Raw genomic sequence first — 18258 nt, 5'->3', positions numbered from 1 at the left:
CACCTTTTTAAAAGAATGTCGTTTTAGAAACAATGAAATTAATCAGAACTGTGCTTTGTAGGAGGCAAAGAGGGTCGTGGGAGTATTTCAGTTAGTGACTTGAAAATACATTTTTCTGGCAAATTTTTCTTTTTATAAATGTCTGCATTTGTCAAAAACCTGTTGGATGATGAAATGAAATTGTTGTTGAGAAGACAAAGGTAAAGTTGACGATATTACAAATTTCAATATAATTTACTTTTCCTAATGACTAAATATTTTACCTGAGACTTTATTATATAAACTGTGAAAATTTTCATTGTAATTCTACTGGTAAGAGAGGGTTTAGGGGTTCTCCAGTTCAAATATACTCCCAATTGCAACTCGAAATCATCACGTTTAAAAAGCATTTAGCAGGGGAAATAGTATAGCATTATTTGAGGATAATATAAATATAAGCTCATAATATAAAATTCTGTTTTGGCAATTCAATTCCCTGTCCGCCACCCCCGCCCCCCAGCCCAAGAAACTCAAGTTCAGAGCATGGCATTCTATGATGTGTCCATCCAATTCTACCATTCTAAGTATTCGGTTTTTCAACTTGTAGAAGAAACACCTCTAGTATTGTGTGAAATGTGTCTGGGAAGATGATGCATTTTTCCTTCAGGACCAGTGAAAATATTTATGACATCTATGAAATGATCTCATTTTGTTGCACAAAACCTTTCCCTGAAATCACTGTTTATCTGGGACCCAGCAGCCCAACTGCATAGCACATGTTGTTCAACGGGTAGCCTGAGGAATGGATTCCAGGGGCCACACTTGAGGCCAAGTGGAGGACAACAGGACTCCTGAAGCACTTGGATCTAGTTGCAGCATGAGTATTTTGAAAGAATTAAAGCTGGCTGATGACCAGATAAAGAGATATCCACTAAAGACCAGGAATAATTTTTTAACATTTTATTTTCTGAAGAAATGCCAGCCCACATTAGACACATTATCAATGTGTAGATTGCAGGCAAGCAATGATCTAATTAGTAGCATTACAAACCCCAAACTTATTTCCTCCCCTTTGCCAGAGCAAAGCTAATCAGAGAAGTAAACATTATTTCAAATGGTTCAAAACAATCAAAGTTATACTTCTGTATAACCACTGTGTCATCATTTAAGGACTACATTTCCAACTGGCCACACCTCTAATAGGTTGGCTTAACAGCACATTTGTAAGCATAAACTAGAAAAATAATAGGATGAAATAAATTAATTGAATATGAAACTTTGAGGAGAAGGAGTTAACATAAAGTACAAAAAATATTATACGTTTAAAATTCTAAGTACTCTTAAAAGAATTTATACAGCAGAAAAAATGCAAAACAATGCTGATAATCAAGTAAAAAATTCATTTATTCATTTCAAGCCCTATTTCTTTCTAAAATTCCCAGGTTTATTGTAGCATTTATTAGCACTTTACATTTTCTGGCAAAAGACATGGCAAAGTGTTTAATCCTACATATATCTTAGTGCCTTCTCAGTCACTCAAACCCAGGACACCAGCTGGTGTGCTGCTTTCGTGGGTGTACTACTTTGTAAATATTCTGTGCTTATTTCTTGTATTGTGTCTATTCTGTCCTCCCTGGTAGCTTGTGAGGTGCTGGAGAGCAGGTACCAGATGTTCCACTCTCTAAACTTTCCCAGTGTCAAGTGCAAAGAATGATGTACTGGGGTCACTCAGTAAATACAATTGATTGGCTAATATTTTAGTCCTTCATCATGAGCCTCAGCAATTTTACAACAAACTACCAGCTTAAACCTTTACCTAATCCAGAACACAGATATTACAGTGAATGTAGGAAATCACCCATCAACATTGATTTAGCATGTTTACAGTGCCAGCTCTACATGCAAGTTAACTGTTCATATCAGCATCCAACCTCACTTTTAGAATCTAGGTTTTCATATTCAACACCCAACATATTCTCCATCTTCTAAAATGCATCCACTTAAGAATTAGTTAAGAGACAACATAGGGAGAGAATGACAATGCTTAATTTTATACATTTTTCTCCCCAGGAGGTTCAGATGTTGATTTTTTCTCTCTCCTTTTTGTTTTTCTCTCACCATTTTGACATTCTTATTTTCCAGTGCTTGTTTGAAAAATTAAAATATTCACATAATTTCGTTAAGGAGACTAGATGCATTAAGGAATTAGATTATGGGAGATATATGTTCAGTTTGTGGTTGGCTTAGCTATTACCATCCTCTCTACACTCTTCTGTTGACCTCATATCTACCAGACTAAGAAATGCTTTGTTTCTATTATCAAATTTGCATATGTACTCAAATTTGTATGTGTGTTCAACACACACTGTTTGTTCTAAAATGACATTTTGCTCTGTATCACCTAACCAAACTACCTATGGTAGACCTCCATCATCCAAGTGCTGCCTCTTGTGAGGCACAGCTGAATTCCATCAGGTTTCACTATTTATTCGTTAAAATAAAACAGCAGAGGCCGGGCGCGGTGGCTCACGCCTGCAATCCCAGCATTTTGGGAGGCTGCGGCAGGCAGATCACGAGGTCAGGAGTTCAAGACCAGCCTGGCCAACGTAGTGAAACCCCATCTCTACTAAAAATACAAAAATTAGTGAGGAATTGTGGTACACGCCTCTAGTCCCAGCTACTCGGGAGGCTGAGGCAGCAGAATCGCTTGAACCCGGGAGGCAGAGGTTGTGGTGAACCGAGATCGTGCCACTCCACTCCAGACTGGGCAACAGAGCAAGACTCTGTCTCAAAAATAAATAAATAAAATAAAACAGCAGAGAAAACAGAACATTTAAATTCATCCCATATAAAATCCCCAAGCTGACGTTCAACTTTTGAATATTTGGTTTGGTTTTATACCAAATGTTATGGTGCTGCATTTGAATAACTGACATGTCATTACTACATTTCTTTAAAATAAGCTATTTTAGATTGCATAAACACTTCCACTCGAGAGTAACTTGACATACTCTTATTTCTATAATAACCTATTATTTCTATAATATTCCAATAAATAGGATAAAACTTCACTGTCCCAATTCAAAAGCTAGACGCCAAAATGGTTTCAATAAACCATTAAGTAAAATACAAAGTCAGAGCAACATATCAGTAAAAATTCTTTTCTTGAAAGTATATTACATGGAAATTCCCCATATCTGAATTAAAATTCAAAGCCAAGATTGCCAAAGATGTAAGGTATATATAGTTATACTGATACTCAATGATTGAATACTTTCCTAGTTCACCTATCTTTTCCTTTTCCCTTCAAGGAACTTAAGATTTGGCTCCCAATATAAGGGAAGAAAAAAAAAAAAAGGTTGTATGGGAAATTCAAAAGAAATAGCTATTGGAAGAGAAGGGTGCTACACTGTTGCATTACAATGCATCTTCGTTATAACAGTTACATGTCCTTCAGCCTTCCAAAACCACTTCCAGATAGTCATACATAATACCCCACTCACTTAAGGAAATGAGGTTGATTCATCAGTGTAAAATACTGCATTACCAAACTGACATATTTTAAGCAAACTCTATTTACCTCATAAATGTGGTTACTTCTTATGATACAAAGGGCACCATGTCTCAATATTATGCCTGTGTACTTCCACTTAATTTAGACGCAACAGTTTTATGTATCAAATCAGGACTCCTAATTTCTGGAGAAACAGATTGATACAATCAATATTCATTTGGCTATAACTAAGTAAGAGTTAAGGAATTCAACCAAAAATGCATGCAAAAGTTCAATGCAGAAAAACTGCTTTGTTCTAGTAGCCTTTATTAATAGAATAAATTATATCATTCATTATTTTCAGATTCTGAAGCTAGGCTCAGATATATTCTGTGTCATAAACTTATGTAAAAATGGTGTAAAAACAAAATTATGTTTTGTTTTAGAAATAAACATATCTTTTGTGTAGACATTTATTTAGTGTGGAAAACAATACTTCATTATACACAAAAACTTAAAAAAATCAAGCTTTCCATATATTTTATAGAAATATATTCTTAGAACTATGTGAATAAAGATTACAACTGTATCAAATTGCTTTTAGTTGGTACAAAATATGTAGCTAAGTAATCATGGAAAGAAAATTTTGTACTTCCCTTTCTTCAAAAGAAATAGAGTATTTCAATGCCCGTAACTATTTATATTCATGCACTGGCAATAATGTATGTCTTAGTATCTTTGAAATAAACCGACCATAACTCAAGGGTTGCTTTTACAATAAGTGAAATTAATGCAGCCACTGGTTGAAAATGTGTACATACAAATCTTTAAGTTAAAATATGTTAGATTATCAACATCTTTTTTCTGTGTAGCTAAAAGGTGGATATTAAATTTAATATAATACAGCATAGGTCATTTTAAAATTGAGAAAATTCTTTAGGACGACATGTGGTTATGTTTACAAAACTACATCAAACTACATTTCAGAATGAATGTGTCAGCTGATAAAAAAGAACCTGCTGTGATAAGACGATCCTCACTGAGAAATACAAAAAAACCGAACAGCATGTGAAATCAGGTTACTGAAATTTATGTAAGTCTACACCAAAGTATTATGAATATTATACAGTCGCATTCATTTCCACTCATGTCCTGCTCTTCCATAGTACCCTCAAGTTTATTTTATGTTTCATGGAGATATAGTACTTTTTCTAATGTTTTTTTTCTTTCTGTCAAAGCACAAAGTATACCAATATGGTCATTTGCTCCAATATAGCCCAACAGATGGTATTTTTTTTAATTAATAAAATGTGGAAGTAACTAGTATGTTTTTATGGGGAAAATTACAAAATAAATTTACAAAAATAGACTGGATCACTAAAACAAGAATGGTTTGACATATATAACTTTTAAAAGTACAATAACAAAACAAACTGTTAAGTTCCATTTTACCTGGTATTATCTATTCCTTCTGATTAAAAGAATCAGATTTGAGAAAATCACATCTATCTCTTGAGCACAAATTAGATATCACTTTTGAGATGGCCATGCCATTCTTCAGTGTTTGATATAGCTTCCAAACAGAAGTTTCAAAACAACTCTGCCTAGCAAACACATCACTGTACTTTCAACAGAGTGATGTTTTCTATCCCATAGTTTAGGAAGGTTAAAGAACACACAGAGGCAAGAATCGTGACAGACAGCAGATCCTAAGAGAGTTTAACTCTTTAGGAAGATTAGGCAACACTTGTTTTCAAACTAACTACAAACCAAAGTCTATTTTTTTTTAAATGACTCAACACTACTACCATGCTACCAACAGATACATAAGGGAGAGGAAAAAAAAGGGCTACCTTTTCCGAAATCTGCTTACCTAAAATTTGCATCTAGTCACGTGCCATTTTTAGAAGCTGTCCCCTTCTGAGATAATCAAGATACTTGTACAACAGGGAATTTAGACTTAATTACCAAACTTTAATACCATGTTATATAGGTCAAGTGAGTATGTATACCTTTCTCCAGAAACAAAGAAATTCGGAATAATAGGATTTCAGATTTAATTGTAGAAATAGCAAAATATGTTTTGAGAATGTCATTTACCGCAACACAAATCAATATTAAATGCTTTATGCAGGAAGCACACTTTCAGAAAATGGGCCGTAAAGCTTTCTGGGATCCGACCCTAATTACTAGAGCAGGCTCTTGCCGTTTGTCTCTCTCTTCAATTATTTACAGGGCAAAAAAGCCAAATGGCATTGCATTAGCTACATTAAATGGTATGGACTTGGTTTCTAACTTACTAATGGTATATAAAAATTACTAAGGTAAATGTGCCTGGAGAAACATGGTTTTTTTTCTTCTTCACCTGAGTGGGTGTATTTATTATTCATATTGTTAAGTGTTGAATAAGCTGTCCTTTAGCCACCCAATGCTGCATAATTTAAACAAGTGCATTAAATATATAAGACATCTAAAAGGCAGTGCATTGATTATGCCACAAAATTTCTTTGAACACCTTCCATGTAGCTCACAGAAAACTAGCATCTCCTGCAAGTTCCTGAAAACAAATACTGTGAAAACTACACAGAGATGAATAAGGGGTATCCTTGCTGCTACCATTTTGCTGCTTTCTGGTGACCCAAAGTGGAGTGGGAATTGGGTGAAGTGAAAATGAGGCCCTGGAGTGCTAGGACATTTCTGGTCTAGATACTGACAAGTGTCCTTTTTACGTAGACAAATACAGGGTTATGTCGTAAGTACATGAAAACGTGGACCACACACATTCTAAGAAAGAAAAGGCTGAATCAGAGATTCTTTGTATCAGGCCGGAAATGCCCAACTACCAGCAAGCAGAGCGTGATTACAACCTCCCAAAGAAAGTTGGTACACTGCATCCATACCTGATACTTTTGTGATCTAGAAGGGCACCCGGAGTTGTGATAGATGTTAATGGCAGAAGAAGGACGCTGAAGAAGGCCGCTGCGTCCAACTTCCACCCTCCCAAATTCTGGCGGCTGCTTCCAAAGCAGTGAAATTTCCAGTCTTCCTGGCCCAAACAATTTTTTTTAAATGAGTTCGGGAGGCATCAAATTCTTATTGTAAAAATAAGATAGGCCCACTAACAAAGTACCTAGGGTCCCTAGAAAGCCAGGCGCAATTTGTATGACTACATGTCATCAGCTGTTGTTACCCAGAGGGTGCCGAGGTCACTTTTTAAAAAGCAACATTGGAAATCGATCTGTGGCAAACATATAAGCTAGTTTTGTTTTTGTTTCTTTTTTAACCAAATACGAAGTCACTTCTTTCTCTGCACTGAAATCTGCCCATTGTCCCTCCTTTGCAAAACCTCTAGAGATTAGAAAGGACATCAATGAACGCGAGTGAACTTTGGCCACTTTTCTACCCAAAACACCAGCGTAAAAGTAGAAATCAGTAACCAGGTGAAGTGCCACACCGCACAAAGATCAGAGGCGAGGGGCGGGCGCGCAGGGCCGGAGGCGGGGAGGAAAATGTCCCGGCCCCGCCGCCCCTCCACCCCAGTCGCTGCGCGCGCGGGAGGTGGAGGGGCGTCCCTGGGGGGCGGGAGGCTCCGCGTCACGGCGAGGGGAGCAAAGAGTTACAGCTTACAGGGCGAGGCCCTTGGAGAAAGGGTCGAAAAGCCGGGCCACCAGCGGATCCAGACGCGGACGCCAGGCGACGGCGGCCGGCCGGCCAGGGCTCGGCGAGGGGCGCCACTCGGCCCCGCGACCCTCCCCGCTGGCCGGGCCAGGAAGGGGCTGGTGGCTCTTTCCTGTCTAGTCTCTCCCCCCGCGCCTTTCTGTAACCCGATCCCCGCACTCCGCTCCCAGGGAAGCCGCCGCCCCGCGCGCCGCCCGGCTCTGCCCAGGCCAGCGCTATAGTTAGCAACCTTCCAGCAACTCCGCCCGGGGGCGGCGGGGGCTCGCTGCGCGCCCCTCCCCGGGCCCGACCCCGCGCGCACCCCCGGACCCCCTCCTACGGCCGTCATCTCCCCCGGTGCCCCTTTACCTTGGCTTGCAGATACTGGGGGTAATAGTAGGTGGCGTACTGAGGGTACATCTGCTGTTTCCACACTTTGCCCATGAAGCTGGAAGGGAGCCTGCAGTGCAGGGTCGCGGACACTTTGGGGTTTCCAAGTCTCGGGCTCTCCTGCCTCTCCCTTTCCGGCGGCGGCGGCGGCGGCGGCGGCGGCGGCTGCTGCTGCCGCTGCTCCACCTCCCAGCCGGGACCAGACGTCCTCCTCCTCCTCCTCCTCTTCCTCCTCCTCCTCCTCTTCCTCCTCCTCCTCCTCCTCCTCCTCCCAGGCAGAAAGAAAGACACTGCAGAGCGCAGAGGGCACCCCGGACAGGGCGCTCCCAAGGAGTTTCCTCCCGGAGCCCGACTGCTCCGGGGCTGCCAAGGGCTGGCGCGCTGGCCGCGGTCCGCTCGGGGAAGCTGGCTGCGCGGGGCTGAGAGGTGATCAATACAAGTGGAAAGTGCGGCAGCGGCGGCTGCGCTCGGTGCCAGGCGGCATCTGGGGTGGGTGCGCCCGAATGGGAGAGAGGAGAGGGGCTGGCGTTCCGAGGCCGTGGGGGAAGGGCGGGCGGGGGCGGGGCCTGGGCGACGCCGAGCCCGGGACCCGCGGAGGTGAGGGCTGAGTTTTAACCACTCCTCACCTCCTAGGCTCGCGGTTGGACTGGCGGAAGCCCTGGGAGTCCAGATCGCTTTGTGTCGGGGGTGGGGAAATGGGAGTGGGAGTGAGGGTGGAGGGGGAATGCGGGGGGGGACCCCGCTTAAGAACTGCAGGGCGGGCACCTCTTCTGCTTTCCCGAGTTTTTATCTTCGTAAGGGGGAGGGGAAATGAGGGAAAAGAGGAAATCTGATTAATCTCTCACTTCCCATCGCCCGGTAATTTTTTTTCACAAGGGAAGGAAAATGATTTAATGCCCAACAAAGCTGGAGTCCGGACACCTGGGTCCTGTTCCTCCCACCCACCACCCACCCCGGGCCACAAGACTAATCTAGGTGACCTTGGGAGGGTTAGCGTCCTTCGGTTTGGTTTTCCCAGATGTGAGAGGTGAAATCATGCCCCTTGCACAAGGGGAGGCAAAGCACATACACACACACACACACACACACACACACACACACACCCCTCACAACAAATAGACGGATCCTTCTAAGGGGGGGATGCCGCAAAGAGGCAGAATGTTATTAGAGGACAATATAGACATCAGCTTTTCTCTGCCTCTTTCTAATGCTGCCAGACAGTCTGTCAACTCCCACTCAGGAGCAAGGAAACTCCCTGAGTTTGGAATATTTTAAGGCCATTTTGAAAGTCACGCTGGCATATTGTTGCAGTGTGCTTCAGTGACATATAAAATCAATCTCTCTTTCTGCCTCTCTCCATCTCCTAATTGTCACAGCTCTAGACAACCCCAGACCAGCAGTGGTTCAGTTCACTACATAACTGGATATAATTTAATGGAGTTAATTGGTCCCCGAAGCTGCCTGCAGAAGACTTTTATATTTCCAGCTCAAAAAGAGAGCTAATACCAAAACGTACATACGGATAGCATAGGTAAGCAAACATCCTCAAATTAGGGTTCCGGCACATCTAATAAAATATAATAAAAACAGTGTTTGTTATTAAATAGACCTTGATTACTTTGTCATTTTGGTTTTTGGAGAGTCTTTTGTTAATAGCACAAGGTAAATTAAACTCAACTGGAATGCATTATTTTGTTAAACAGTTATTATTTTTAAATAACATTTTAAAACAGGTTTAGTAAGATACTTTAAAACAATGACAAAATAGAGACCCAAAGCCCTTATAATCGTTATATGGTTTAGACAAATTTCTAGATCATACATGTTTGACAAAAAATAAATATAAGTATAGGTGAGCACGTTTTGGGTCTGCCAGGAGGCAAATCATGTCCCTCTCATTTACCTATGTAAAATCCTATAAGGAAGCTAATGTTTACTGTGTCTGCTATATTGTAGGCACTGTTGAGGTGCATGCAGACCTGAAAGGTGGAGTGGGTCACTGTCAGACTAGGGGAGCCTAAAATATTTCCCATATTGTTTCAATGTGGGCCCCTTTAATGTTTTTAAACAGAGAACTGACATGAACTAAATTGTGCTTTAGGAAGACTAGGAATGATGGTTTGGAAGAGTGACAGAAGGAAGAGAAGTAAATCGAGAACAATCGCAGAAGTTCTAGGTTTGAGGTAATAAGGGAAACTACCAAACTTAGACTGTTCTACTTACTGTTTTTTTCTGGATGATGGAAATTCAGCCTGTTTTAGAGAACCCAAAAGCAGACCCACACTTATATAGACACTTGATTTATGACTGAGTTGGTATTATAGCGCAGTGGAGAAAGAATGAACTTTTCAATAAATGATTCTGGGTCAATTGGCAATCATGGAAAAACTGAAATAGCAGCCCTGCCTCACACATACCAAGGGAGGAGGGGGGAAAATTGAGGTGAATCATGACCTGGATGCGAAAAACAAAAGTATAAAGCTGTTAGAAAACAATATAGAAGAATATCTTGTTGACCCTGAAATAGGAAAGATCGGTTAAATAAGGGGAACAACAGTGTAAGACTGACAGATTTGACTGTTAACATTAAGAACATTGGTTCACTGCAGGATTTTATGAAGAGTGATAAAAGCCACAAAATACTTACTTGTAATACATATAGCACAAAAAGGTTAATATACAGAATGTATAAAGAATCAATAAGAAAAAGAGAACTTGTTAGAATATGAACAAAATGAATGTGTATTTCACAGAAGCACAAATATCCAGAAAACACATAAAAAGATGCTCACGCTCATTATTAATAAGAGAAATGCAAGTTAAAATAATAATACTCTACCATTTCATATTCACCAGATTTGCAAAAATTAAGAACTCTAAAAATATTAAGAGTAGGTAAAAATGTGGAAGAGGGGGAAATCTGAAAACACTGCTTACTGGAGGAAGTATAAATTGGTCTAACCACCACTTCAGAAAACAATTTGGCATTCCTCAATTTCATTTGCATGTTTCCTACAACACAGTAACAGGTACATATCTTAAATAAATTATTTTATATGTGCACCAGGAGAAATGTACAGGAATGTTCATAATATGCAGACAATAACTCAAATGTCTACCAACTGCAGAATGGATTAAAAAGGTTTTAGTATATGCACACATTGGAAGTCTTTGCAGAAACAGAAATGAATAAACTGCAGTTAAAAGCATCAACATGGATCATTTCAAAATTGATGTTGAATGAAAAAGGCAAGTCAACAGAATGCATAAAGCATGATTCCATTTGTATGAAGTTCAAAAACAGAAAAAATAACTAAACAGTATGTTATGTAACAATAAGGGCAAGAGTAGAGTAGTTTTAAATAACTTTTATAAGGAAAATCAAGAGTAAAATTACATAAAATTCAAAACAGTATCTCTTAGGAAGAAGAAGGATGAAGTATTTAAGGAGGGGCCGAAGGAGACCTCTAGAAATAGTAATGTTGGATGTTTTGCTCTGGGTTATTGATACATGAGAATGCATTTCAATGTTTTTCTTTTAATGTTCATAAGTTCTTTTGTATTTTTACTGCATTTCATGTGAAAACATTCTAAAACAAAAAATCAGCTTTTAATTTTAAGCATGATCATTTTCAAACAAATACAAAAGCAGAGGAACCCTCTGTTCCTAACATCCAGCTTCAACATTCATCAACCTTTTGTCATTCTTGTTTCTTCCATCTTCTCTCTCTCTCTTTCTCTTTCTCTCTCTCTCTCTCACACACACACACACACATACACACACACTTTTATTTTTCTAGAGCGTTTCAAAGCAAATCCCAAGCATCATGTTTCACCAGTAACTATTTTAGTACCTTCCTCTAACAAATAACTTTTTAAAAACATAATGCCATTGTCACACCCAACAAATTTAACAATAATTTATTAATGTGAGCTGATACCCAATTCTTGTTCATTTTTCTACTGTTGTCTAAAAATCATTTTTTGTAGTTTGTCTATTTAAATCACGTTAAAACAATGTCCACATATTAAATTTGGTTGATAGATCTCTTAAGACTCTCTTAATAAAACAGTTTGTCCCCACTCATTTTTAAATTTGGTATTTACTTGTTAAAGGATTTGGGTCATTTGTCCTGTAGAATATCCCACATGGCTGATTGCAACCTCATGGTGTCATTTGCAATGATGATTAGTTCTAGAGGTTTGATTAGATGCAGATTCACTTTTTTTTGACAAAGAATAGTTCCTAGATGGTACTGAGCACACATAGGGAATGTGATGTGATGTGTATCCCATCAGAAAACTGTAATGTCTGGTTGTCTCATCTTTGGGGATGTTAAGTTGATCAGAAGTTCAGGCATTATCAGTCTAACTGGTTCATTATAAAGTTCCCCATCAACCATTCACAAGATGTTTTTCAACATTTGTGAGTTTTACCTCAATCTATTTTTTTCTAATTAGGAGTTACAAATTGTGGTTTTTCTCCTCTTATAATTTCTTCCGCACTTATTAGTTAGAAATTGTCTATGGAGAAGAACTTTCTCTCTTCAACTCTTTGGTTAACTTAAAATAGCAAAGGAAAGGTAGGATAAATTTCTCCTATTTATCAATTTTTAGGAGGTGAGTTGGTGCCCTTAGGAAACTCCAAAGCTAACCAGTTTTAAGTAAGATTCTGGATTTGTGATTTTAATGTACTGTATTTGAATTGCTTCAACCCATTGCAGTCATTATTCTTATTGGTGCTCAAATTGTCCCATTTTTGGGCAATAGGAGCCCCTTCAAGTTGCCTCATGTCAAAAAAAAACAAAAAAACAAAAAAACAGACTCTAACAGTCTTGACAGTTTGCTTGCTTGCTTGCTTGCTTTTTTTTTTTTTTTTTTTTTGCTTTCTAGCATAAGATTGTCCCAGGTTCTTATACGGTTCATACCCAGATCTGAGTCTGCTATTAGCCATTTCTCTTTTTGAAAAGAAAAAAGGTCAGCTTGCCTTAAAAATTTTATATAATGACACATTTTTTAAAAATGTGTGCTACATGTTTAGCACTTTTGTGGGAAGGAGCTCATGAAGGAATCTTAATAAAACGTTGTGCCAAGATGACCCCTAGGAAAGCATGACCCATTAAGTGCTTTTTCCCAAGAGAGGTTACACATTGACATCTGTGCCAGCACTGAAGAAGCATCCTCTATGTGCAGGCCACCGGGGATACAGCAGACTTGATGCCTACCTTACAGAGCTTACAGTCTCATGAGAGAGACAGAGATAAAACAATGATAAGTTGTGATAAACTCTATGAAGAAAGCAACAGGATAATAGAAGGAGAGTAACTTTGTGGGGGTTGGGTTACGAATTCTGTAGTTGAGGACAACCTCTTCCAGGAAATATAATGAATAAAAATGGGTCAGCCATAAGAACCTTTTATGGAGTAAAAAAATGGAGGGTTGTTTTCCTACAGAAGCAGCAGCAAGTTACAAACCTTGAGGCATGAACTAGTGCATCCAAGATCTACAATCTGTTTTCTCTTATAACCAAAGGTAAAAGTTTTTTATAGTTAATCAGAAGTGGACCAAACAAATTAGTTTTGATTAATGCCTTTGTTCTAATGCCATCTCCTTGAGACTATTGAAATAATTGGATAAAATGAGACATTTTGCTACAAAAAGCCCCTGTGCTGCAGCATTAGTGAATTGTAAATGGGATTTAAGTTCATGAGAAAGGTCTTATGCAGAACTTGGAACATTACTGAGTGGTTACTATTCTTGTTTCTATAGTAGGTAACTAGGTTATATCTGCAATACATTTACTGAACACTTAAACAGAAAGGCAATAGCTTTTGCAAGATGAAAGCGTTGCTGGCATATGCATTAGAGTTCTTAGAGGGTTAAACAAGTAAGAACATAGATAAAAGGGAACCAACACTTATAATCTACTATGAGGTTTCATCATGAATAGGGAATTGTTTTATAATCTGCAGGAATGTTTATGTATAAATCTTCTAGCCTGATGTTCCTCAGATATTAATCATCAAACCCTATTTTGTGAAGCCCTAAATTAGGAAACTAAAATCTTGTAAGTCATTGCTAAAGAAAAATATTTTCTTTATAAATGGTAATATGCTTTTAAAAATAATTCATCAAAATGAAACATACCATCTTAAAATTCTCAGAATGTGTTCCCCAACCCCACCAGAGTTTGAAAAGCACTATTGACTTCATACTTCTTACCACAACTCATAACTTCCTTCCTGACCAGGCCCTTCCCATTTTTCCAGATTCATTTCTGCTACGTTACCTCTTGGCATAGAGTTATTTCCTCCCTTCCATTGCCTGCTTCTTCCAACCCTCACCATATTGTTGTAAGGTGAGGGTTGGAAGGGTTGGAGGGTTGGAAGACCAACTTTGGCCTTTTCTAATCCATTTGCCTAGGGCATCTTTCACCTTTCTTCACCTGGTTCATTCTTACTCTTTCTACAAGACTCAGTTATATCCAGACTTTCTTCAGTCACCAGGTCGGGTCAAATATACCTCCCATGGTTCCCAGTCTGAACCTCTCTCCAAACATCAATCACATGAATTCATTCAGTAAATAAGAACACAACTGGAATGGAGGAGGAGCAGAGTTGGATGAGAGTTGGAGAATTCCAGGCAAAAAAATCAGTATGTGCAGAAGTGTATGCTTGGAGATCTACAAATCATTCATTGTGACTTACAATGCCAAGTACATGCTGTTATGGTCTGAATGTCCCCAAAATTCACATGTTGAAACTTAATCCCCATTGTGTTGTTATTAAGAGGTGGGACCTTTTGAGAAGTGATTAAGTCATGAGGGCTTTGCCCTTATGAATGGATTAGTGACTTATAAAAGGGCTAGAGGGAGCTAGTTTGAGCCCACTTTGCCCTTCTGCTCTTGGCCATTTGAGGATGCAGCAAGAAGGCTCTCAGCAAACACTGAATGCCAGCACCTTGATCTTGGACCTCGCAACCTCCAGAACCATAAGAAATAAATTTCCACAGTTTATTTCTAGTCTGTGGTATTTTGTTGTAGCACATGCATTTTGTTAAGGTACATGCCAAGGTAAGTGAGACTGGAGCTGGAAAGACTTAAGTAGGGGCCTGCATCATGAGAACTTTATTAGAATACCACTGTTCAATGAGTGAAAATTTAAAAATATATTAAGCATAGTCAATAGAAAGAGCCTTGTGGTCGGGCGTGGTGGCTCACACCTGTAATCCCAGCACTTTGGGAAGCTGAGGCAGGCGGATCACTTGAGGTCAGGAGTTTGAGACTAGCCTGACTGACAAGGTGAAACCCCATCGCTACTAAAAATACAGAAATTAGCCAGGCAAGGTGGCGGGCGCCTGTAATACCAGCTGCTCGGGAGGCTAAGGTAGGGGAATTACTTGAACCTGGGAGGCAAAGGTTGCAGTGAGCCAAGATGGCACCACTGCATGCCAGCCTGGATGACAGAGTGAAACTCTGTTGAAAGAGAGAGAGAGAGGAGAGAGGGAGGAGAGAGAGGAGAGAGAGAGAGAGGAGAGAGAGAGAGAGAGACAGAGAGAGAGAGAGACAGAAAGAAAAGAAAGAAAAAGAAAGAGAAAGAAAGAAAGAAAGAAAGAAAGAAAGAAAGAAAGAAAGAAAGAAAGAAAGAAAGAAAGAAAGAAAGAAAGAAAGAAAGAAAGGGAAAGGGAAAGGAAGGAAGGAAGGAAGCCTTGTAAATCCCCTGGGCTTTATTCTGTTGACCCAAGGGCATTATTGGGGGCATTATGAAATCTGAGTTGCAATCTAAGTTACAAGGTCAGATTTATGATTAGAAAGAATACACTCTCATCAAGATGGTAGATAAATTCAAGAGGAATAGGTGAGACTAGAATCAGAAACAGCAGTTGTTCCAGAGAAGAAGTGACAATGGCTTAAACTAGAGCCAAGATGTATAAAAACAGTGTCACTGATCCATTCTAGGTACAGACAGTAAGGAGTGCATTGTCTGTGGAGAATGTAACAATAATAAGAAAGTAACTAAAAATCTGTCTACTTTCCATTATTACTGAGCACACTTTTTATCACTAAACAATATTAGTAATAAGTACACACTCTCAAAAAATATTTCGCTGGTCTGAGTTCCAAAGAATTGCCATAGTTACTGTGGAGGTTTAATAATTGTATTCATTATCTATTACTGATGAACAGTTATTCCCCAAATTTATCAGCTTGAACAACAAACATTTATTATCTCACATGGTTTCTGAGCGTCAGGAATTTAAGAGTGGCTTAGCTGGGTTCCAGCTCAGGGTCTCTCATGAGATTAAGCTGTTAACTGGTGCAGTAGTCACCTGAAGGTTTGACTGGGGCTGGAGGATCTGCTTCCAAGCTCACTCATATGGCTGTTGACTCACATCCTCAGCTCCTCTCTATATGAGCTTCTCTCTACAAGACTGCCCCTGACATGGCAGTGGCTGTCTCCAGAGTGAATGATCAGAGAGAGAGAGTGTGAGATGGTGTGATCAACTGAGACATAAGCTGCAGTGTCTTTTATAGCCTGATCTCAGAAATGACTTACCATCAATTTGCCATATTCTATTAGTCACCATGTGGCAAGGGACACTGCCTACACAAAAAGATGCATAGTAGGGTGGGCATAATTAGAGATCCTCTTGGAGGCTGGCTACCACCATAATGTGTATGGTGAACACATTCTTATTACTTAGTCTACTTACTTAATCATATAATGAACATTGTATGCTACATGGAAGTTAGTTTAGAAAATTACTCTTTAACCAGCTACTCCCCATTTCCCGCTCCTCCTAGCCGCTGGTAACCAACAATCTGCTTTCTGTTTCTATGGATTTACCAATTCTGGATATTTCATATAAATGGAATTATACAACCTATGACCTTTTCTTGCGTGGCTTCTTTCACTTAGCATAATACATTTTTTTAGGTGTATCTGCTTGTAGCATGTTTCAGTGCTTCATTCCTTTCTATGGCTGAATAATATTCTGTTACATATATATGTATGTTAAATATATAATATACTTGTATATATCACAATTCATTTATCCATTCATCTGTTGATGGATATTTGGGTTGTTTTCGCCTTTTGGCTATTGTGAATAGTGCTGCAATGAACATTTATATAAAAGTATTTTGTAGGGGTTGGGTGTTACTGATTTTGACATGCCAGTGAACATTTGAGTGTGTTCAGTAGGTGCTCATGCCTGTGAGTCTAAAACTAAGAGGAGAGGTCAGAAATTGAGACAGACCTGGAAGTCAGCAATGATATATAGGTTGTGGTTAAAATTAAAAGAAGGATGGCCAGGCGCAGTGGCTCATGCCTGTAATCCCAGCACTTTGGGAGGCCAAGGCGGTTGGATCACCTGAGGTCAGGAGTTTGAGACCAGTCTGGTCAACATAGTGAAACCCTGTCTCTACTGAAAACACAAAAAATTAACTAGGCATGGTGGCAGGTGCCTGTGTTCCCAGCTACTTGGGAGGCTGAGGCAGGAGAATTGCTTGGACCTGGAAGACGGAGGTTGCAGTGAGCAGAGATCGCACCATTGCACTCCAGCCTGGGCGACAGAGCAAGACCCTGCCTCAAAATAAATAAATAAATAAATAAATAAATAAATAAAAGAAGGGTGAGATCACCTAAGGAGAGCATGCACAGAAAAAAGAACAATGAACCAAAGGTAGGAATTAAGTCAAAATATTTATGGCATACAAGACTTGCCTAAAATCTTAGGTATCTCTGATCTACTCCCTTGGGCATCCTTAGCATCAAACCAGCCCACATAGGCAGAGCTTCTCATTTGTTCTTAACCTATGCACTTTATAAGACTATATAACTTCCTTCAATTACTTACTCAAGAGGCTAGTCATTTTTATTATTAAGAAATCCCCTTTTCTTTCTAGGTGTTTAAATTGCAATTTTTTTTTTTTTTTTTTTTTTTTTTTTTTTTTTTTTTGAGACGGAGTCTCTCTCTGTCGCCCAGGCTGGAGTGCAGTGGCGCGATCTCGGCTCACTGCAAGCTCCGCCTCCCGGGTTCCCGCCATTCTCCTGCCTCCGCCTCCCGAGTAGCTAGGACTACAGGCGCCGCCACCACGCCCGGCTAATTTTTTTGTATTTTTAGTGGAGACGGGGTTTCATTGTGTTAGCCAGGATGGTCTCCATCTCCTGACCTCGTGATCCGCCCGTCTCGGCCTCCCAGAGTGCTGGGATTACCGGCTTGAGCCACCGCGCCCGGCCAAATTGCAATTTTTGACATTAAGAAATTCCAGGCCAGGTGCGGTGACTCACGCCTGTAATTCCAGCACTTTGGGAGGCTGAGGCGGGCGGATCACGAGGTCAGCAGATCGAGACCATCCTGGCTAACATGGTGAAACCCCGTCTCTACCAAAAATACAAAAAATTGAGCTGGGCGTGGTGGCGGGCACCTGTAGTCCCAGCTACTCTGGAGGCTGAGGCTGGAGAATGGCGTGAACCCGGGAGGCGGAGGTTGCAGTGAGCCGAGATCGCGCCACTGCACTCCAGCCTGGGCGACAGAAGGAGACTCCCTCTCAGAAAAAAAAAAAAAAAAAGAACTCCCATTCCGTTCTGTGGAAGATAGATAATGTTTTGTCAGTGCTCTATGATACAAATAGCTTCTCAGGCATCTTTTCTATTGACTAAATAACCCCAGGCCTTTCATCTTTCCTTTAAATATTTTCTCATATTTAGATGCATATTCTAGGTGTCCTGTAATTT

General features: G+C 40.0%; 2 protein-coding genes across 8 annotated transcripts in view; one reads left to right on the top strand and one right to left on the bottom strand.

Annotated features, from left to right (window-relative positions):
- Positions 1-8179, bottom strand: part of RBMS1 (RNA binding motif single stranded interacting protein 1) — a 231641-nt gene extending 223462 nt beyond the window's left edge. For 6 of the 7 annotated variants that reach the window (XR_007718381.1, XM_050752283.1, XM_050752280.1 and 3 more), the window contains exon 1: positions 7499-8179. Coding sequence is in view for 5 of the 7 variants with exons in the window: in XM_050752283.1 (XP_050608240.1) it covers positions 7499-7573 (75 nt within the window). In the remaining 2 variants the exon portion in view is untranslated. Of the gene's footprint in view, positions 1-6372; positions 6911-7498 lie in introns of those variants that run through there. The other variant, XM_050752287.1, reaches the window with a different exon arrangement.
- TANK (TRAF family member associated NFKB activator) overlaps positions 1-18258 on the top strand; it is an 898382-nt gene that overhangs the window by 151481 nt on the left and 728643 nt on the right. The window lies entirely within an intron of this gene.

This window comes from Macaca thibetana, chromosome 12, assembly GCF_024542745.1.
Source record: "Macaca thibetana thibetana isolate TM-01 chromosome 12, ASM2454274v1, whole genome shotgun sequence".
Taxonomy (NCBI): Eukaryota; Metazoa; Chordata; class Mammalia; order Primates; family Cercopithecidae; genus Macaca; species Macaca thibetana.
Note: the sequence above shows the minus strand (reverse complement) of the source record. Positions and strands in the feature narration are given on the sequence as shown.